This window comes from Mauremys mutica, chromosome 3, assembly GCF_020497125.1.
Source record: "Mauremys mutica isolate MM-2020 ecotype Southern chromosome 3, ASM2049712v1, whole genome shotgun sequence".
Taxonomy (NCBI): Eukaryota; Metazoa; Chordata; order Testudines; family Geoemydidae; genus Mauremys; species Mauremys mutica.
In genome coordinates this window covers 148,370,175-148,391,671 of record NC_059074.1, presented here as the reverse complement: position 1 = coordinate 148,391,671, position 21,497 = coordinate 148,370,175, and the positions used below count along the sequence as shown (strand labels likewise).

Below are 21,497 nucleotides of genomic sequence, written 5' to 3'. Positions count from 1 at the left end.
TCCTCTGGCACTTGCCGCTACCCCACTTTGGCCCAAGAGCCTTGAGTTTGTAGAGCGGCTCCTTTGGGCCTGGAACTCAATCCCGCACCTGATGATCAACTCAGTCTCATTCTTAATAGGGACACAGGGTAGTGCCATAACACAAGAGCCAAATGCATTGCTGTAAAGTGAGCTGTGACATCATATCCTTTGAACTCCACCCCTGGTTAAAGAATCCTCCAGCCCTTCCCTGCTGCACCTGGCACAAGACCCTGCTCTGGGCAGAGGGCTGCCTTTCCTTCTCTTTAGCTTCACGTGTGCTGTAAGAGTTGGGGTGGGTTGCTCGGTTGGAGTTGGGATTAAGTGAAGCACCTTATTCTGCCCAGCTGCCTCTAGTCTGGAGGCAGAGAGGGGAGGGTCTGAATGAGAATACTGGACTGACCTGTTATGTGAGATAAGCAGCCCACCTGTCCCTGTCTCAGAGCTCTAGGCTGGAACTGCCCCGGTGGCTGCAGCTCTCAGACCTGGAAACTCCGTGTGAGACTTAACCCTTAACATCACACAGATACCCCACTGTGATCTCGGCTCCCAGCTACTCTATGAGAACTCTTCTTATGAGGGCTGCTCACTGCCATGTGATTAATGTTAACCTGGTCCTTTGAGCAGGAGGTGAAAATGCTGATGGGGGGGAGGTGTTGGCCTTTTCATGGAGGGAGAGAGCAGATCTGGTGCTCCGCAGTGCACTGAATCAGCTACTGCAGCAACACTGAGAATGCAGGCAGCTGCCTCAGCTCTTCTGGGTTCAGCAAGAGCTTGTGCCCAGCCTGGGTAATTGAAACCCGCCTTAATGAGAGGGACTTTGGCCAAGGCTCCCAGGTTTTCTCTTGGTGCCAAGGGACCTTGAACTTCCAGCAGGGTGCCTGAGCCTTGCTTTACCATGCCACTCTACAGCACAGGGCCATGGGTCCCAGATCTCCTTCCCTGTGTTTAAAAACAGCTCAGAGCTTGATTTTGCAGTACACCAGCCACCTCTAGCTGCCACTCGTGTTGCCAGCGTTACGGCTCTGTGTTGGGTGCTGTAGGCTAGAGCGCTTTCTGCCCTGGTCAGAGCAGCACCGGTATCTCGGGAAGGGGAGGAAGCTGAACTCGTGCTGACCTCTTGCCATTTCCTGCCCTAGGCTGTAGTGTGTTGTTACTGTCTGCTGTTCAACAGCTGCTGGGGTCCAACCCAGAACTGGCTGTATTGGACATGGGGAGGGATGTTCGTACATTGGGAAAAGTGGCTCCAGCTATCCAAGGTACCACTTGTTGTGGGTGTTGCTACATGAATAGCTGCTGCAAATGCCACCTCCTTCCTGGACTGGCGTGTGGGTGGGAGGAGCAGCTTGGATGCTACCAGCAGGAACACCAGGCTGAGCCCCTTTGTGTCTTACTGAAGTCGCCACGCTGCTGGCAGGAGCATTTCATAGATTAAATGCCTCAGGCCTGAGTTTACAGCCAGCTGCGACCCTTTGCTGGCTGCCCGTGCTCCCTTTAGGAGTGGGTGTGCAGACCTTCAGGGCAATGCCCCTGCTGACGGAGAAGGTGTAAGTGAAGCCATCCTGCTGCTTCCTCCCCTTCACGTTGGCGCGCTGCTGCAGAGGAGGCAGCTGGAATGTTTGCAGTGGGCCCTGGGACCGCTCAAACAGGGCCCGTCTCTGCCGTAGGAGCTGCTGGGCCCTCAGCACTGCAGAGGGAGAGACGGTCACGAGAAAGGGTCTGATTTCTCTTTTTTTTTTCTCCACACCCATCCCAAGACGCCATTCCCTCTCCTCCCCCCGGCCACCCAGCATTCTGCAGCCCAAGCTAAAGATCAGGTGTGGTCAATATTCAGATGAGACTACCGCCTTCCTCCAAAGGGTAGTTCAGGATGATTCAGTGGGGGGGGGGGGACTCTTCCTAAAAGCCTGTACTGAGCCAATGCCCCAGCATGGTGCCAGATGTAAAGCCAAGGTCTTGGCTTCTTGTCATGAGAAATCTCCCTGCACTTTTCCCCACAGGCAGGAGGCTCCCCCTGGTAGTGTGGTCAAATCAACTCTGGTAATTATATTCTGCCGCTCTTTAGTCCCCCTGCAGTTTCCTTTGGACACATGATACTTCACTTCCCCTTGTGTAGTGACTGGGGCAGCGTGACTGCTGTTGGCCGCACTTAAGTAGCACTGATTCTTGTCTCTACGTTGTCTGTAAAGCTTTTTGGATGAAAAGGGCTCAGGGAAGAGTAAAGGATCTGACACTGAGCCCTTGGAGGGACAGTTCTCTCTGCCCCAGCTCAAGGAAACAGCTTAAATGCTGCCAAGGGACGTCTGTGGCTCAGCGTTTTGAAAGGGCAGCTTTGCCCCTGGAGCACCTGGCCAGTGTGGAGGAGAAGTGTCTCAGCACAGCATCGTCCCTGCAGATGTTTACTGGTGTGGGTAGAGCAGGCACTTAGCCTGCACGAGACAGGAACTGGTGGTAAAAGCCTGTTGGGGCAATAAATACTCCATTCTACAAGGCAATCCCATGGGGAATTCATCCCTGACGGCAGGACCACCCTTCTGCAATTGCTAGGGGTGAAAGGCCCTACTAGCCTCAGTGTGTTATCGGTCCGCAGAGGGGACAAGAGCCACACAAAGATGAGCCTTGGGGGTGCCCGTTCCTGGGGCCAGAGCTGCACCATGGGCTGGTGAAAAACACCCCTCCCTGCCCAGAGAATGAAAACCAGGAGGAGGGAAAGGTCTGGCCATTCACTAGGAAGTGACCTGCCCCACCCAATGAGAGATCAAAGGTCCTTTACATCTTGCCTCAGCTCTGGGCAGCTCAAGGTGGTGACAGGCTGGAGGGAGCTCAGAGATGAGTCACACAAAGAGCAGGAAAGTCGAGCTAGCAGCAGTGGGATGCAATAAAGCAAAAGGACCATTCTGGTGGCATCACTCCTGCCAGGGTAAGCTACTGGGCTCTGGCATTATTTTCCCAAGAGGAATGAGGAAGGCTTCATGTGAGCCACGGGTCATTTTTTCAATTGGCCATGGGCCTTTGTGAGAGCCAGGCCTGCACATGCTGTTTCTTTAGCATGGGTATTGCACTTGCAAATGTAAGCACACAACTGTCTCCACATGCCCCTTCAGCCTCTCTTGCTTGAAGTGTGCTGCCCAGTTCCCACAGCAGGGAACCCTCCTGGAGCAGCTGCAAAATCCCTGCCATCTCCTGATCCTCGGATTCTCCAGAGAAGGGGGGGCTCTGCCGTCAGACAGGGGCTCAGGGTGATGAACGTACCCGGGGCTCTCTGGGCACTCTCAAGCGACCGCTTCAGCCAGGCCTTTCGGAACCCAGCCCAGTACGGCAGTAGGGTGCTGAAGACGGAGTCCCTCAGCTCATCAAACAGGCCGGGAGGTGGTGCTGGGGCATCCTGCTGGAGAGCCTGCTCAGCCGCCCGGAGAGCTCTCCCCAACTTCTCAGCATCCACCACCACCTAGAGAGCAAGCCACAAACATGCTCAGGGGCCTGGGGCAGGGGAGCAAGTCTCCATGTTACCAGCTGCAAAAAGATCTGCTAGATATCCCAGCGGCTTCTGCGCCAGTTTGGCCTCTCATTCTGCACAGGCTGGCGCTGGGCGCTCTCAGCCCCAGTGTTACCAGAGCACCGGTGCTGCTGTGCAGGGCGTTTCCCAGACTAGGTGAGCTGCGAACAGGCTGGGGTGGGGGGGGAGCTAGCCTGGGCTGAAGCTGGCCTGAGGATTACATTGGGGTTGATCACTGTATTTCATCTTCTTGGAATTTTTCAGGTGGGGGAGGAAATTGGGAACTAGCCTGTTCCCCTTTACAGCATTAAACATGGCCATTGAGGCCCAGTCCTGCTTTCACTGACTTCAGAGGGAGCCCATGGAGTTTACACACCCACCACTCTGTTTTGCAGAACTCCTGTGTTATATATCAACTCACTGCTAATGCTTTAGATCCAGCTCCTCCTCTCTCTTGCCCTAGGCCTGCCTGACCATCTCTTTGCCCCGTTGCTACTCCTCTGTCAGACCATGAGGCCTACCTGCAGCCGGGGCTCCAGCTGGGAGACAAGGAAGCAGTTGCGGATCACCTGCACCTTCTTCCTCAGGAGAGCCCTGTCCGGCATGGCGTGATGGGCGTTCTTGAACTTCTGCACCTCCAGCTGGAAGTGCAGGCCATGCTCCAGCACAGGGGGGCCATGGACCTGCAGGTGTTTGAGGAAGTGCAGCATCTCCAGGGTGGGCCAGCCTTCGGCAGCAGTCCTGAGGAATTGGCAGAAGGAGGCTTTGTCTTCCTGGCTGGGCTGGGCTGTAGCTGCTGACCCCACTGCGGCTTTCCTGTTCCTTAGACGCTTGAGGGCCACCTTGGCAGCCAGCAAATGCAGGAGTGGCTGAAGCTTTGGCCAGCCCTCGTCTTGGATCTGGGAGGGCTGTACTCCGTGCCTGCCCAGCCCCTCACTCACCTCAGCCCAGAAGCTCTCGAAGGCCGGAGCAATGTGCGCATACAAGGCAGCTTGGATTTCTTCTATGCTCAAGTCGCTTACTCTACCCTGGCCCACCTCTGCCCTCAGTCTCTTCCTCAGCTCCCTGGGGAGGCGAGGGCTCAGTGGCCCAGCCCCTTGCTGGTCCCAGAGGTCCAGGAACTTCAGCACACAGCTCAGCCGCTTCCTCCCCTCTGGGGCTGCCTGGCATCGCTCCAGCTTCTCCAACAGCTCCAGCACCCTCTGGAGCCCTGCATCTTGCATTTCCTGAGCTGCCTTTCTATAGGCTTTGAAAACCACCTTGTTGTTGAGCAGGTTCAGGGCACGCTGGGGTGTCACTGACCCTTCCCCACTTGCCAGGCCAGCATGGCCTGAGCCTTGGGGCTCAGCTGCTGCTTTCTTTCGGTGTCTCCTCTGCTGCTTTCTGCCTTCCTGGGCATGAAAGCCGGTATTTTCCTTCCTCTTCCTGGCCCTGCAAGGATGCAAACAGGTTCTCAATACAGCCATAGCACATCAGGCTATGATCTTGTTGCATCTGATCGGCCTGATGCTGCTCAGCCTGCTTTGTACTTAGATGGGAGACCCTTCCCCCCCCTCCACAGCCAGGGAAACCAAGAAGCAGTGATGGTGGTTTTGAGGGGGTACCTACACCGAGCCTGTGCTGTCCCTGTGTCCTCACATGATGCTGGTGGTTGCTGTGCTGTTGGAGATGTCTTTCAGGGCCTGACCACTTATGGTCATTGTAGATCCCATGAGACACAGGGGTTGTCCTAGCCCTATTCCAGGGCAGGGAACTGTATCCTGCCTCCTAACTTCCCTCTGCAGTGGGACGCTGTGTTCTTCATGTCCTCTGCAGTGTTTGTGTGGTGGGGAAATAGCTGCCTTCATCCACCCCGATGCAGCCGTTATGCCAGTGGAGGGCACAGTGATTCTCAGCATGAGAGTTCTGTGAAGTGATGTGGGTCTTTTTGCAAATGAGGGGTAATATCTAAATATAAGATCATTATCAGTATAGCAGCCTGCATTCTCCTCTGGGCATCAGGCCTCTATAGTGCAAATACCATCCCCAGAGCACACGTTCTTAACTAGACGCATGCCGCAGAGGCTACCTTAACGTAGTGGGGACAGTGGGCAGCAGGGACTTGACTAAAAAGGGTGGAATTTTAGCTGTGAAAATGATTCATCAGCTTGGTAACAACTCTGGGAATCCAAATGTCCAACTGGACACCTGAGTTCCTTTTGCAGCACTCACAAAGCTGGGTTTGCCAGCCCGAATCCTAAGCAACTGTGCCCCCTTTGCTGAGTTCAGATAAAGAAGTACCTGTCTCTTCTCTGCTTTATTCTACTGTCTTTGCTCCTGACATCCTGCACTTCCAGGTAAGAGTCTGGGATGCAGTACCTGCAAGAAAGGGTGGCACAGAGCAAATGAGCCAGGTGGACAGCTGTCTCGCTTAGAAGAAGAGTTTAAAAGATTTTTGTGACGCGCGCTGGCTGGTTGGAAAAAATTCTCTCAAGCTGCAGCCCAAAGCTGGAAGTGAATGAAATACCCAGGCCAATCCTTCATTTAGCTGCTCCGCTCTCAAATGGAGGTGCTGTCAGGAGTGGAGCACTGACTATGGAGCAGTTCCCAGCTACTCCAGTCCTGGCCTCCCACAGCAGAAGGGGCGTAGGGAGAGGAGCGGGAGAGCTCATAGGTACTTTCAGCAGGCCATGTGCAAGAAGGTAGTGGGTGAGCACTGGCTTTGGGCCAAGGAGGATTACTAGATTACTCTAGTCTGCGCTCCCAGCAGAAGGTGCTTCAGAAGATGGTGCAGGAGCACCTGCTGTAGAAGGCCTGAATCCAGGACTGCCAGCATTTTGTTTAAAAGCAGCAAAGAGTCTTGTGGCACCTTATAGACTAACAGACGTGTTGGAGCATGAGCTTTCGTGGGTGAATACCCACTTTTTTTGAGGCTGCATTTTGTTTGAGGCTGCAAAGAGCCAAACTGCTTTGAGAGGAGGAGTAACTGCTTCACTGGGTGCAGTTAGGGAGCTCTCTGAGATGTGTCCATGGACAAAACAAGAACTGAATTCCCCCATAAACCACTTCTCTCCCCCTTGCCTGCCAGTGCTTTACACCTGGATCTGGAAACCAAAGAAGAGGACCCAAGGCTTCTTGGGACTCACTCTAGGAAGGTGGCTATCTCATAGCGGAGGTAGCGGAGCCAGGCCTCACAGAGAACAGCGAGCACGTGCTGAGCCACTGGCTCCAAGGCCAAAGGCTCCAGAGGTTGGTTGCTGGAGCTGAGCATCTCCTGGAGATGCTGGATGTAATGTGGCATATCGGAGCTGAGTCCTGCAGGGAGAAGAAAAGCAGAGCGGAGCGTTGGCCTAGGACTCCATCTTCAAAGGCAAGTTCACTAGGGCAGGGAAGTAACATGCAACCCTCCTCCAGCTCACCCCTTTGCACTGGTTCTCCAGTGGAGTCCAAGGAAATCTCCCCCCGAGGCAGTGTGTTGGTCCCCAGCTGCCATTTGCGGACGAAAGCGGTGCAGCAAGTCTACTTGAGCAGGAAACTAGATACTCTCCCCCCACCCTATACACTGGCCAGTGCCTCCCATGTGTCCCTACAACTGCGATGGGCTGTGATAGCGACTCCCCTCCAAGAGGATGGGCTGCTTCTCTGGCTTTGGGAATTCACTGGGCTATTGCTCCCATTCTAGACCTTCTGTCACCGGGACCATGGAAAACAGGTCATTTAGCAGCTGAATGAGCGGGGGCAACTTGCTTTCCAACTTCAAATCCATTTTGGGTGGCTGCAGGTTCATATTCAGACTGTCCCTCTAGATCCCTGAATGTTTTCTGGTACCACACCCTTACTCACTTATATTCTCCAGCATCAATAATTTTGCTCATTAGTCCCTATGATTCCCCTGGTGCAGGTCTCTGAGATTCAGCCCGGTATCCCCACGCACACCCAGCCACAGCTAAACCCAGCGCCAAGTGGATTTGGCCACTGACTGCATATGGTGCAGAAGAGCCAGTTATCTGGGAGCTCACCAACATCACATGGCGCACCATGCACCAAGTACTTGTGGAAGATCTGCCAGGCTGAGCGGTGGGGTTTGAGCCGGTCTGCCTGCCACTCCCAAGTGGCCTGGTGCTCCTCCAGCGCTCGCCACAACTGGAGGTTATGGACCTTCTGAGTATCCTCAAACCTGGAGGGTAAGCAGGGAAGGAATGCGTATCAGCCTGGGGGAATTTGAACAGTGAATTAGTCACATCTCCACTGGAGCGGCGAGCAGGGATAGAGCCCAGCTGGCTTGTACAAGGCTATATGGTGGCCCCTGGAGAAAACTACCATAACCCAACATTTGCCTCTGATGCATCAAGCATCTGTCACAGCTGGAGGCAATGCAGCAGCAAAGTCTACATTCCCAGGGATTCCCCAGCTCAGTCAGGTGGCTGAAAAGGATAAGGACAGGAGAGAGAGAGACTCACCTGGTCAGGTAGTGAAGAAAGCTCCCCCCAGCCCCAGGATCACACATTAGTGCTTGGAGGAGGTGGGAGGTCAGCGGTGTGTCAGGGAGATTCCATGAGAGGTCTGGCTGCGGAGCTGACACAATCCTGCCTCGCCAGCTTGCACCAGAGTGCGGCAGCTGCATCGGATGGACAGCAAGAAGAGGTTTTCAGTGCTATATTCATTCTTACCCTCACTGCTGGCTCTCCAAAGGTGACCTAGAGCTGCGTCAGGCCCTGGCCAGAGACAGATCCCCAATGAGAGAAGAGGACCCACAAAATAACCCCTGGCTGTATTACCGGTGCAGAAGGACATCTCAAGTGCTCGGGGAAGAATTTGGGCTGGAGCAGAATTGATCTGTCGTCTTTTATGGCTCTTCTCACCCAGGCTCTATTCATTCACCCCTTTTACAAGCCCTGCAACTCCTGTCAGGGGCTGTCTACACTGGTACTGATCATTTCCAGCTCGGGGAGACATACCCATGCTAGCTCCATCTTCTAACAGAAGCGTAGCTGCAATGGTGCAATTAACGGGAGGGCCTAGCCGCCCTGAGTACAATCCCATCGGAGACCCTAGTCTCATTCTCATGGGGGGCTGCTCCTCCTTTCATTCATGTCACTGCGGCTACAGAGCTATTTTTAAAAAGAGTTTGACCAGAGCTAGTGCAGGTATGTCTACTCAGGCTGGAAATTACACTTCCAGCTCTAGTGTAGACATGTCCTCTGTCTCAGAGATTCAGGTTGTGGTGAGCTGGGGAAGAGAGGACTTACACATGCCATCCCCTCCCCCATCACTCAAACCGTTTTGTGCTGTTACCCTCATGTTAGAGCTAAATGCGCCCCCCCCCCCGGCCTTCCTCCAAATAGCCTAGTGTTCAGGGGGCCGGTGATTCTGCTGGTGCCACCTCTGCCTCCTATACCATTTTGGGGGTGTCCCTGCCACCAGCTTGGTAGCTGTCTACCCCACCTCCAAGAAGGCAATTACCGCACCACATTTATTTTGGATGGCAGGGTGTTGTGTCCATGTGCTGTTAACCTGTCTCAGTGTTGGATTGTGTCACGTTGGGAAGATACCCACAGGGAGACCCACACAATATCCAAACCCTGCTCCCTGGAGGTGTTACGTACGCTGAACCAGTCTGCGCTTCTATTCGTGTGGCTCATGCAGCCATCACCCACAACAGGAAGCGACGCAAACACCTTGAGCGAAGGCAGGAAGTCAGTGTTCATGGGCGGCCTAGGCTTGGTCTGGGAGCCTGAGGTGGGGACAGTCCTACCATAGAGTCAAAATAAATACGTAACAACACCCTGTTTTCCAAGCATATCAGTCTCTTCATTTTAAGAGGGCGAAACTGAGCCAGAGGGAGAGGGCGGGACTGACTCACGGTCAGGCAGGAAGTCAGTGGGAAGAGAAACCAGCTCCCCAGTAGGAAACTGCCCCAGTCCTCTAATCACTGGATCTCACTCCCCTACTAGGTCCAGGAATAGAACCCAGGAGTCCTGATTCTCAGCCCCTGCTGTAACCACTGGATCCTCCCTCCTCAAGGCCTCTGCAGTTGGCGAGGCCAGCAGGGGCTGTGGAGTCTGGGAAGAGCTCCAGCAAGCTGCCCAGTTCTCTTGTGGCTTGTCCAATACAGCAGCAGGCCCTGTCTCCTGAGAGCTACAAAAGGAGGAGCTTTCCCTCCCCTCACTCCATCATCTCCTGGATGGTTCCCATTGTACGAACCTGAGGTATCTAGTTCTCTGGTGATGGAGGAGAAACCTGGAAACCCAGTAGGCGCGCAGGCGTCTCAGAGCATCGTACTGGCTCCTGCTGAAGGCACTGAAAGTTGCCTCGACGCCGCCCTGAGCCTCGCACATCGGCTCCTGCCAGCAGAGAGGGGAGAAGAGCACACATCAGCCACACCACCTCTCCCCATTGCCCGGGCTAGCCACCCCCACCAGCCTCACCCAGCCACACTGTGCTCTGGGGTCAGAATATCCCACCGCATCTCAGCATGGCTCAATCTTGGTTTCCTCTACCCTCTGCCTAGGCTTGGCTCCAGAAATATGCTTTAATACCAAGGTCCTCAGCCTAGTGCCTTTGTGACACCAAGGAAGAGATCCAGAGCTCGGCTCCATGGGGATCCCAATGTGACACTGATGCCCCTGGGTGGGTCAGCGGCAGTGGGATCAAACCTGAGACCTCTTGAGCTTAATGCATGAGCCTCTACTGCCTGCAGTAAAAGACACAGCCAAGGCTGTAGTAGGCCCATCAATCTTTAGCTGGCCTCGCCGCTGCTAGAGAGGGACAGGGCACCACAGCAAGCAGGCATGGCTTACACCAAGCTGGGCCAGAGGAGAACGATCAGAAGGGAAAGTCACCCAGCCCCATCTGCCATTAACCCTTTGCGGGACTTGTGGCTAACAATATCTACCAGCCAAGAGGAAGCATAGACCCTAGAGGCCAGGACCTTAGGGGCTGTTGGTTTCACATTCTCTCTCTCTCTCAGCATCAGAAGATAAATGAACCCAATGAGCACAAAATACTCTGCTGAGCCTGCCTTGTAGCTGACAGAGGCCTATTGCATACCTGGGGAGGGGCTGTGATGGGGAGGGACTCAGGGGCATGGAGCATTCACTTGGACATACAGTGTCCCACCCACACCACCAAACCATGGCCCAGTTTGGTACAGACAGGGCCATACTGGCAACCTCTGCGCAGGGTGCACCTCAGGCTGTCAGGGGCAGTGGCTTGTGAGGTGGCGGGGGAGGTCCCTGTGTCTGGCTCCAGCCAGCACTGTTCCTCCCTCATTCCTTCTGTCCCTCCCGAGCCCTGCCCGGCTCGCTGCCCTCATACACTATTGTGTGGCTGGCCCCTCTGCCCGCTCCAGCCTGGGCGATCAGTCATGATCCCGCACTAACAGTGACCATTGGCTACCAGCTCCTGGATGCTTTCCAGAGGCAAGCAATGCAGCAGGCAGAGCTGGGATGTCAGGCTCAGCACTAGATCATGGGCTGCATTAAGGCCAGAGTCAACCCCCACAGATGGCCAGGCAGTCGCCCTTGGAAACGGGCAGCAGCAGGACCCCAGTGTCACTGGAAGGCAGAGCAGAGCAGCTGCAGAAGCAGCTGGCAATGTAATGAGCCCAGGCATTTCCTGGTGGGGGAGGCAGTTCACACAAGGAGCGCTCCCTAGGGCTCTGCTGTCTCACCTCTGCTAGCAGCTGAGGTGTGAGATTCACAGCCCTGCCAAGAGCAAATGTATGTGTCTGCTAAGGCTGCAAGGGGGGTTAAGAGGATGGGCACCTGCACCCCTGCAGCTTCACTCACCTCGGAGGCCAGAGACAGGCTCAGCTTGTACTTGTCTTGAATGTTCCTGCAATGAAAAGAACAATGGCTTCACCCCAGTAAAGGCTGAAGCAGCTCAGGCCCTAGGCTTCAGACAGCCATGGTCTCAACGCTAGAGTAGCCAGGACCTGCAGGGTACTTCCTAAGCACACTGATGGCCGCAGCTGAGAACCGGACAAGCCATCTGTCCCCAAGCATGTCTGCCCAGAGAAGGTCACAACCTGGACAATGTCTGGTCCTCTGTGCTTCTCCTGTTGCCCTGTCTTACTGGGTGCATGCTGAGTGGCTACAAGGCTGCAAGCTTCCAGAGACATCTGCCAGGCAGAACAGACCCATACAGGCTGCTGTTCTCTCACACTTCACACCTAAAGATCCCAAGGGGTCCTGAAAGTGGGTCAGGTTATTCTGCATGGGCCTGACCCCTGCTAGGCCCAAGGACGATGCTGTCTTTGCAGTCCCTGGTATGAGTCTGTCTGACTGGGGTTCCCTAGGGCCCTCGCCTGCTCCTTACACGGACACAGGTGGTAGATCTGGGGGCTTGTCACCGGGATTTGGAGCTGGGATTCTCCAATCTCTCTAAACCACCGTCTGAGTGACACCGTGTGGCTGCTAGAAACACAGTACCACCTGCCCCTACAGGAGGGGGAGCAGATCCAGACCTGTGGGCAGCAAGGGTGTGAGGCCACCACCTGGTATGGGCTCGACAACTGAGCCATGCCCCCAGTGTGCAAACAAGGGGATGGCCACAGGAGCAAAGCCACTCCCTCTTGCCCCCTCTGCCAGTGTGTGAATGAAGGGGTTCATTGGGACACCCGTCTGTACCGGCAGAGGCTGACACAGAGGATCTGAGCTTCCCGCTCGGCAGCACTGGCCTCTAAGCACTTGGTGCGCTCCATGATATCTTCACAGTCCATCCAGAAGTGAAGGAGGTGGATCCCCAGGGTACCATGGAGAAACTCCTTGAAGCAATCCATGCCAGCCCTCTGCAACACAAGGGGATGGGGGGCACAGTGGGAGGATGGGTTCTGCCCGTGTCAGGGGAGGCTGGAGTTCAGCCCCAGAACAGAGCAGGAATGGGCCCCACCTCCCCCTTTAACAGAGTCTGACCCATCCGGCAATTGCTCTACAGTTGGACTTATAATGAGGGGCACCTAGGGCCACTTTCCTGACCATCAGTGCTTGGCCCAGGTGCTGCTGCAGCTGTGAGGCCCTCCCATCTCCCATGAGCTGGCACCCAGAGGAATGAAGACAGCTCTTCAGGGTCATGGCTGCAACCCTGCTTAGGCTCCCCTCTCCTGGTGGACAAGCCAGGAATTTGATGGCTCATCTGCCAGGTATTCCCTCACCACTGGCTGCTGTGGTGAGGCGCAGCCCAATTCTCCCCATGATCTTCTGCCTAGAGGGGGCTGGGAGGTCTCAGCGCTGGGATCAGCACTCAGTTGTCCCTGGCTGGCTATGTTACCCTGGGCTCCTACGAGTACAGAGCATGGACACCAGCGCTGCAGGACCAGGGACAGACCAGTTGAGGGAAAGTGGCCAGCTCTAGCAGAGGCTGCAGCCAAGGGTTATTCCTAGAGCCTCATAAATCCCCCAGTTCTACATACTAGTGGAGCTGCAAAAAACAGGTTTCCTGCCCCAAGGTCCAGAGCAGAGCAGAACTGGAGAGGCAGCTGGTTGTTCCTGACTGGAGAGGGATGGATAGGGACAGGAGGGAGGGGGCTGGGACAGGAAGTTGGGAGTGAGGAAGGGAGATATAGGGAGCAGTTAGGAATGAGGCTTGGGGAGATGGAAGTGAATGGGGCCGGGAATCACTAGTGGGCCTGCAGGGGAAGGGGAGACAGTGTGGCAGCTGGCTAATAGCTCCATCAATGTGCACCTCAGCCCCATCCTTCAGCAGGGTCCAACGAGACTCACCGTCCCCAGCACATCCTCCTTCAGCTGCTGCAGAGTGGAACGGCCAAAGCCAGGGAGCAGCCAGGATTCCTCCCCTCTGTCAGAGGTGTTTAATTCCTCCCCGCCAAACTGCAGCACCTTCCTAGTGCCTGAGGCCGGCTCCCCTTGGCGCCTGCCGTGAGAGAAGGGAGAGGGGCTGCTCTGGCACTGGGCACAGGGTGTGTTGGAGCGCAGAGCCTAGGCAACTCACAGGGACACCTGTGTGCAGGGCTACAATGGAATTACCCTGCACATCCCATCCTGCTCCCCCACCAGCACCCAACCCCACATCCACCCTACCTCCCGCTGCCACTTATTCATTGCACCCGCTGAGCCCCCAACCCCTGCCAGAGAGAGAAACACCCTTTGGGTGATCTGGTGGGTCAGCATTCCGGGAACAATGGGTCCTTCTAAAGCAGAGAGGACACAAAAGGTACAAGGGGTCAGCGATAGGGAGGTTCCCACCACAGCACACAACATGCCAGTGCAGTCACATACCCCACACATCCCCAGCATACACCATACGCATCCCCGGGGCACCCCCAGGCAGACGCACACCTCACCATGCACAACTCCCCCAGCAGACAGACCACAGTGCTTCCCCCAGGGACACGCACAACTCCATGGCATCTGGAAACAGAGCTAAGAAAAAGGCAGCTCAAGCTCAGTCTCAAACCTGGCCCAGGGAGGTGCATGGAAAGAAAGTCATTGGGGTCCCTGGTCTTGGTGTGGGGTTATTCCCCTCCCCCCACCCAGCTACGCAGAGCGGGAGGAGCCCTGAAAGCAAAACAACGTAACACCCAGACCCCCCGGGCAGAATGTGACAGAGGGCTCCTGTCGCGGAGTGCGGGGGAGTCAGGGCCCTGCACCCTCACTTCCTGCGATTCACCGTGACTCTCAGCCAGCCAGTAAAACAGAAGGTTTATTAGACGATGGGAACACAGTCCAAAACAGAGCTTGTAGGTACAGAAAACAGGACCCCTCCGACAGGTCCATCTTTGTGGGTAGGGAGCCCAGACCCCAGTTCTGGGCCTCCCTTCGTTTCCCCAGCCAGCTCTCAACTGAAACCCTCTCCAGCAGTCTCACTCAGCCACACATCCCGGCTCCTCCTCCAGCCTTTGTCCAGTTTCCTGGGCAGAAGGTGTCACCTGGCCCCAACCCCCTCGTGGGCTTAGGTTACCTGCTCCAGTATCATCCTTCAAGTGAAGTCACACCCTTGTATCCCACCACCAGCTAGTATCAATGCAGACAGTACACTAGTAAAACTCCCATGCAACATTACCAGGTTAATACTCCCTGCTCGGTCACAGCTCCCAAGTGACAGCCCCCACTAATGCTATGGCAGGCCAGAGACTGGGCCCCATGCTCCAAACTGGGCCCTGGGATCACACCTGGAGCAGCTGCAGCCCTGGCCTAGAGCCCTTCCTTTCCTGCTGCACATCTGGAATCCATGCCCAGCCACGTGCTGAGGGAGAGATGGGGAGAGAATCCCACCCCCCGTGTCCCCCAAGCCACCCCACACACCCCAGGCCCCCTCTCTGAGGGCTTCACACGATCACACAGGATGCTGCACGGAGCCTATCTCAACCCCCACCCTCTCCATCAGACATAAATCACTCAGCAAGCAGAGCCTGCCACCCCCACAGCACAGCGCCAGGCCACAGCCCGCCTCCACGTGCCCCTCACGCTGCCTCTCTGCCTGGCTGAGTGCTGATGACACAGCACCCCTCCCCCACCGGGGCATTAACCGGCAGAGAGCACCCAGGCATGAGAAGACAGCTAAGAAGGCAGCCTGTGAAATGTTAAAGCACAGCACTGGGAACCAGGGTGCCAGGCCAGGCTCTGCCCCAAGATACGCTGTGCCACTTCGGGGGAATTACAACTTCCCTGGGCCTTGGTTTCCCCATCTTCAAAGGGAGGTTGAACTCTGCAACGCACTTTGCGGTTCTGGGCTAAAAGGTGCTAGACAAGTGCAAGATATTGTCATGCTCATCAAAAGGAGCAGTCAGTGCTTAGTCAGACCACCACGTACTCTCACTTCTGCCCATTCCCAAGCCTCCAGCCTGATCTGACTGTGCACTTGACAGGGCTGCTACTTCAACCTGGTTACTGCACATTGCCTGCTCCTCCTCCCCAGCACCAGGAGGTGCATTATCCCTTCGTAGCCTTACCTGCCCATGTGGTGCCCTGCCGTGGGTGAAGAGCTAGAGGCGGCTCTGGTCAGGCCATCAAGGGATCTCTCGGACCCACCAGCATTGGTCCAGCCATCCACGGAGCCTTCTGCAAGCATGACACAAGTGACGTCATAAATCAGTCCATGTGTCTAGACTCTACAGCAGCCCTGTGGTGGCTGGGCCAAAATACCTCTGTGGCTAGTTCCTGTCCAATGCCCGTAGTGGCCCTAGGCAGCCGCCTGTGGGCTGTACCTGTCTGGGATCCCGGCTCCCACTCTGGGATTTGACAGGAAACCAAGAGCTGTGGAATCCACTCTGCGCCCTAGGGAGCAGGGGAACCCAGCTGTTATTTGCTCTAAAAAGCTGCACGGGTTGCCAGCTTTACCTGCCACAGAAATGCAACCACTTCTGGGATGGAGCAGCCAATTAAGAGCCGCATAACACAACAGCTTAGGACCAGAAGAAGCAATACAGAAGATTGTCCCCAAATTAAACTGCAAGGAGCACTTAGGGAGATAGAACTTAGCTGTCCCTATTGCAACATGGTCCGGACACCAGAGCTAATACCCTGACACCCGCAAAAATTGCCTGGGATCTTTAATCACTATGAGTGGGCAGGGCTTCAGTTTTACATCTCATCTGAAAGCTGTTACCTCCTGCAGCCCTGCCCCTCCTAGCAGCACACTGGGGTCAGTGCTGGCCCGCTGAGAAGAGCTGCCCTACTGAATCCCACATTTGCTGCAGCACCTATACTTCCCTTGTGTGCCTCCCATCCAAGTACTGAGAAACTCAGAGCCTGGGGAGGGAGGAGATGATAGCAGGTTGAATACAGACTTATCCTCTGACAGGCAATGCATGAATGTATCCAAGAGTAATGAGCAGGCGCCTTCCCACCTGTGACTGGGCGGAGCACTTGGTGTGGGGCACTCCAGACTGGAGTACAAGGCAAACCAGGGGTTTTCAGCCAAAAGCAGGAGGATGCATCTGGGTGTGTCTGGCAGAGCCTCCATCCACCCCTCTCCAAGCCGCAGCAATCTCACCATTGGCCACTCCCGTGGTGGAGTTGGGCAGGAGGCTTTGGAGCGGAAGCCTGCTCAGCCCCTCTGCAAAGGGAGATTTCCCCAGACTCACGGCAGCTGGGAACTCCACAGAGCTCCCCCAGGGCAGCTGGTCAGGGATGCTGGAGAAGCAGCCTGCAGGAGGGCAGAAAGTCAAAGGAGAAATGTCCAAAGACAAGCGGCTGTTGGTGGTGGGAGTCTCCATGCTGGTTCAGGGAGGAGTCTTGGGGGCTATGGGCAAGCACAATGGGGTGCTCAGTCAGTGAGCGGCCAGGATTCCTAACCTTTCAGGAGTGATGGGGGTGGGATCTAGATAGACTATGGGGAGGGCCCAGTCTCCTCATCTCTTTCAACAGTGGGGTGCCACCGATGCTCTCCAAGACCCTGCCTGACGTAGTGAGACCATCGGCTTCCCAGGAGCCCTTCCTAGAGGGACAGCAACCCAGGGGAGCGACAACAGAGGAGACGAAGAGCCCCTGCGGCAGCCAGTGCTGCAGAGGAGGAGGCTCTCGCACCGAGAACGGCCAGGCTGCGCTGAGGAACAGAGAGAAGGCCGATGCTAGATGACCAGAGGGAGCAGGGTGGGAGGAAGAGAGAAAGGCAGACGAGTTCTGCAAGATCAGCTGTGACCAAGGAGGGTGATTGTGCAGGGCATTGAGTTGGTGGGGGCAGGGCAAGCTTGCCCTTCTGTGTCACATAGAAGGCCCTGCTCGCTGTTCAGTGGGGTGGGCCTGCTCGAGGCTGGTCTTTAAACTATACCTGAGCAATGTTTGAAAAAGGGTCCCTGGGTAGGAGTGTGGTTTTTAACCACGGTCCCTTAGTTCTGTTTGCGTCTCAGCCTTGCCCTAGGTCTTGGCCAACCTGGGAAGAGCAGCAGGCAGGTGGAGCCATTGCAGGTTGGTGAGGGCAGGCACCACGCTGGATGGCTTTTAGGATACGTCTACGCTGCAATACACCACCTGCGGCACCGAGGCTCAGACTCCAGCTCAACTGACTTGGGCTCTTGGGGCTAAAAATAGCATTGTGGATATTCAGGCTTGGGCTGGAGCCTGGCTCTGGGACCCTCCCCACTCATGGGGTCTCAGAGCCCAGGATCCAGACTGAGCCTAAACATCGATGCCAATTTTATAGCCCTGCAGCCTGAGCCAGCTGACCCAGCAGCCGGCCCATGGGTCTTTTATGGCAGGGTAGACGTTCCCTTACGGGCCTTTCCTTATTCCCTTCCTAGCACAGGGAGGAGGGTCGCTGTAGGGAGCCCCTGTCCTTGGGGACAAGAAGATGCTCCTGGATTGGCTGTGGGGGACTCACCTAGGTGGGCTGGGGTGCTGCGGGTCTGACTAGGAGGCCTCCACAGCCCGAGGCTGGGGACCCTGGTGGGCAGCCCAGCTGTTGATGGGTGACTGGGGATGCTGGAGACAGCAGTGCTCTCAGACTGACGGCTGTACCCACGAATCTCATGCCGGCTCACTGGGTAGCCTTCATCCAGGGGACGAATCAGCAGCTTTGCCAGCTTGTACTCCAGGTAAAGGGCCGTCCTAGCACCAAACAATCAGTCAATGACACTGCCATCAATGATGGACAATAAACAGGGGCTGAGCAATGGCCCCATGCCACACACAGGACCCACAATCATCGAATGCACCATTGTACGTTAACAAAACAAATACAGAGATTCTGCTGGGGCAGGGAGCCCAGGGCTGGGATAGCAGGGGGGCTGCAGGTCAGGGGTGAGGGACACTGGCAGAGCTGTGTGTGGGGAGCTCAGGCTGGGATAGCGGGGGGGGGCTGTAGATCAGGGGTGAGACTCTCATCAGGACATCACCATATGCCCTTCACCAGCTCAGTCAAAAGTGGGTTAAGTAAAATTTTCGTAGCAGATTCCCTCCCAAGTTCGTACCTTCCTGCCCCAGCCTGTCCAAGCAGGGACCATTGCACTCGCTATGGCCCTCACCAAGGAACGCTGTGGTTCCCATTTCATTCACTGCTCTCTCACAGTACGTGTAGCCCTGTTACTTCTCCCTGCCCCACAGGCTGCACTGCCACCCCAGCCCCAGACGGATAGACAATCTCCCAGAGTTCACACCAACCACCCTTGCTGTGCTGGCAAGTGTTCCAAGGGGACTGCCACACACCCAGTCACACAGGGCTTCTGAGCAGCAGCAGGGACGGAACTCAGCTCCCCCTGCTCCCAAAGCATCAGCCCCCATCCATAGCTAAAGGAAAGTCTCTGTTACCACTCAGCACTATGGATCCCATGACATACAGTGGAGTAGTTCTGATCCCAACCTGCAGAGGGCAGCAGTGGGCACACACATCGCACTCACCTCTGAAAAGGGGGTAAGCGCTCCCTCCTCAGCCAGCCCAGGATCCTTTCCCTCTCTGCGTCAGTGGCTCCATAGTGAGGAGAGCTTGGCTTCATCCCCGGCTGGCTGGGAGACTCTGGGAGGAAGCCATCCAGCTCCTGCAGCTGCCCCCTGAGCCGGTCGTAGCGCAGTCTCAAAGGAAAGGCCTAGACCAAAGGCAAAGCCTCCCATCAGCCCAGGGCCGCCCAGAGGGAGGGGCAAGAGGGGCAATTTGCCCCAGGCCCCGGGCCCCACAGGGGCCCCCACGAGAGTTTTTCGGGGCCCCTGGAGTGGGGTCCTTCACTCGCTCCGGGGGGCCCGGAAAACTATCACGGGGCCGGGCCCAGGAGCTTCTTCCGCTCCCGGTCTTCGCCCGCGGGGGGTCCTTCTGCTCCGGGGCGGAAGGACCCCCCACTGGCGAATTACCGCCGGAGTGCAGCCCGGTCTTCGGCGGTAATTCGGCGGGGGGCCCTTCCATTCAGGGACCCGCCGCCAAAGTGCCCCGAAGATCCGCGGTGGGGGTCCCCCACCGCCGAATTACCGCTGAAGACCGGGCTGCACTTCGGCGGCGGGTCCCGCTTCGGTGGTAATTCGGGGGCGGGGGGCTCCCGCCGCGGGTCTTCAGGGCACTTCGGCGGCGGGTCCGGAAGGGAAGGGCCCCCCACCACCGAAGACCCCAGGCCCCCGGAATCCTCTGGGCGGCCCTGCATCAGCCTGGGGGTAGACACAGTGCTGGGACAGACAGGTCGCAGAGGGCTCCCTCTCCAGAGATCAGCTGTTTGCTTTTAATTCTGTTACACTGAATGAATCAAACTGAGTGCAGGGGCAGCAGGCTCAGTGCTGAGGAGAAGCAAAGACCCCCCTCCCCCGCTCACTTCTGACTTGCACCCCCTGCTATCCCAGCCCTGGGCTCCCCTCACAGCTCTGCCCATGCCCCTCACCCCTGACCTGCAGCCCCCACCCACTGTCCCAGCCCCTGGGCTCCCCACACACAGCTCTGCCTGTGCCCCTTACTCCTGACCTGCTTCCTGACCCTGATTCTAAGCTATGCCACCTTTGTATCCCTTATGGGCACTGCAGCAGCCCAGAATAGCTGGAATGCAGGTGCTCCAGCCATACACCCTGCCTCCCAAAGCCATGCCCCCAGTAAATCCCTGCTTGGGGTGGTGTGGTGATAGGCTATTTCACGGCCCTATACCACCCTACGCTGGGGAAACTCCATGGGGACTGGTTCCATCAGCTCGGAAGTCCCTTTGCACTCACAGTGTCTAAGGCAGGGGTGGGCAAACTTTTTGGCCTGAGGGCCACATCTGGGAATAGAAATTGTATGGCAGGCCATGAGTGCTCACAAAATTGGGGTGGGGGGTGAGGGCTCTGGTTGGGAGTGCGGGCTCCAGGGTGAGGCCAGAAATGCGGAGTTCAGGGTGTGGGAGGGGGCTCTGTCCTGGGGTGGGGGAGTGGGGTGTGGGGGGGGTGAGGGCTCTGGTTGTGGGGTGGGTTTGGGGTGTAGGAGGATTCTCTGGGCTGGGATTGAGGGGTTTGGAGAGCAGGAGGGGGATCAGGCTGGGGCAGGGGATTGGGACATGGGGGGCGGCTCGGGGTACAGACTCCGAACGGCACTTATCTGAAGCGGCTCCCGGAAGCAGCGGCATGTCCCTTCTCCAGCACCTACGCGGAGGCATGGCCAGGTGGTTCTGCACGGTGCCCCATCCGCAGACACCGCCCCCGCAGCTCCCATTGGAGCACCGGAGGGAGTCATTGGAATGGGGCCATTGGAGCATGTAGGAGCCAGAGGGGCACCATGCTGCGGCTTCCTGGAGCCGTGTGGTGCAGCCCCCGACCCTGCACCCTGGCTGGAGTGCCAGAGCGGGGCCATGGGGCTGCTTCCAGGAGCCGCATAGAGCAGCCCCAGACCCCACTCCCCAGCGGGAGCTCACGGGCCACTTAAAATGGCTTGCAGGCTGGATTCAGCCCGTGGGCCACAGTTTGCCCACCCCTGGTCTAAGGGAAGGGGCTGCCACAGAGCTGAGCCTCGGGGCCCAGGTCAGTAGCGACTGTAATAGGCTCTGTGTGACATTAGAAGTGTAGCCCAGTTTCTACTGGTCACATGTCCACATCAGACCCTCCCCTGAAGATGAGCACTAATTGGGTGCTGAGGAAGATCTCCTCTTACCTCTCCCCCATCAGGCCCCTACCCCCTACAAACACCCACTTGCTAGGCGTTACTGAGAAGGGTTCCTTGGGAGTAAATCTGGCCATGCACTTCTCAGACTAGTGGCCGGGCTCGTCTCTCATGGGCACTGGTGTAAATCAGGAAAAACCCCATGGTAATGGCTGCAGTCACACAGGGATAAGTGAAGGGAGAATCCGTCCCTCGAGGTGAGTGGAGGCAGAGCCCAGGCTATGAGATCAGGTGGAGGGAGGAGCTGGACTCACAGGCAGAGCCAGGAAGGCATTGAAATACTCCAGGAAAAGGTCATCATAGGTCAGCAGCTCCTCCAGCACCCCCGGACCTGAAAGGAGAGAGAGACCAGCAGGGATCCCAGGGCAGCAGCTGGAGATCCCAGCCCTGGCCATGGCTGCAGCATCAAAGGGAGCCCAGCTAGGGTGCCCCAGGACACGCAGATGCATGAAGATCAGATGGTGTTACTAGAGGCTTGGTCAGCATCCAGTGCAGAATGAGGAAGGGA

The 21,497-nt window shown here is 56.6% G+C and overlaps 2 protein-coding genes across 2 annotated transcripts; both read right to left on the bottom strand.

The window, feature by feature from the left end:
• Positions 1–2,685: 2,685 nt before the first annotated feature.
• LOC123366208 (regulator of G-protein signaling 22-like) lies at positions 2,686–9,834 on the bottom strand. The gene is made up of 7 exons (XM_045009439.1): positions 9,698–9,834; positions 9,100–9,244; positions 7,954–8,111; positions 7,513–7,670; positions 6,640–6,808; positions 5,795–5,872; positions 2,686–4,945 (listed from the first exon to the last, which is right to left on the bottom strand). The coding sequence occupies exons 1-7, from the start codon at positions 9,829–9,831 to the stop codon at positions 4,018–4,020; spliced, it is 1,770 nt and encodes a 589-aa protein (XP_044865374.1). The 5' UTR covers positions 9,832–9,834; the 3' UTR covers positions 2,686–4,017.
• Positions 9,835–10,143: 309 nt separating this feature from the next.
• LOC123366681 lies at positions 10,144–21,314 on the bottom strand. The gene is made up of 10 exons (XM_045010327.1): positions 21,244–21,314; positions 18,790–18,974; positions 17,774–18,000; positions 16,539–16,600; positions 15,793–15,856; positions 15,405–15,513; positions 13,216–13,369; positions 12,124–12,284; positions 11,284–11,329; positions 10,144–10,251 (listed from the first exon to the last, which is right to left on the bottom strand). The coding sequence occupies exons 2-10, from the start codon at positions 18,882–18,884 to the stop codon at positions 10,144–10,146; spliced, it is 1,026 nt and encodes a 341-aa protein (XP_044866262.1). The 5' UTR covers positions 18,885–18,974; positions 21,244–21,314.
• Between the last annotated feature and the right edge of the window lie 183 nt (positions 21,315–21,497).

Excerpts from the sequence above, each read along its gene's own strand:
- LOC123366208 (XM_045009439.1), bottom strand. The coding sequence starts at position 9,831 with ATGTGCGAGGCTCAGGGCGGCGTCGAGGCAACTTTCAGTGCCTTCAGC. Across the intron at positions 9,245-9,697 it reads CAGAGAACTAGATACCTCAG|GACTGTCCCCACCTCAGGCT; the intron begins GTTCGTACAATG and ends ACTCTATGGTAG. Across the intron at positions 8,112-9,099 it reads GAAGCGCAGACTGGTTCAGC|CTGCCGCACTCTGGTGCAAG; the intron begins GTACGTAACACC and ends CATCCGATGCAG.
- LOC123366681 (XM_045010327.1), bottom strand. The coding sequence starts at position 18,884 with ATGAAGCCAAGCTCTCCTCACTATGGAGCCACTGACGCAGAGAGGGAA. Across the intron at positions 15,514-15,792 it reads TGGTTGCATTTCTGTGGCAG|AAGGCTCCGTGGATGGCTGG; the intron begins GTAAAGCTGGCA and ends TCATGCTTGCAG. Across the intron at positions 11,330-12,123 it reads CTCTGTGTCAGCCTCTGCCG|GAACATTCAAGACAAGTACA; the intron begins GTACAGACGGGT and ends TTTTCATTGCAG.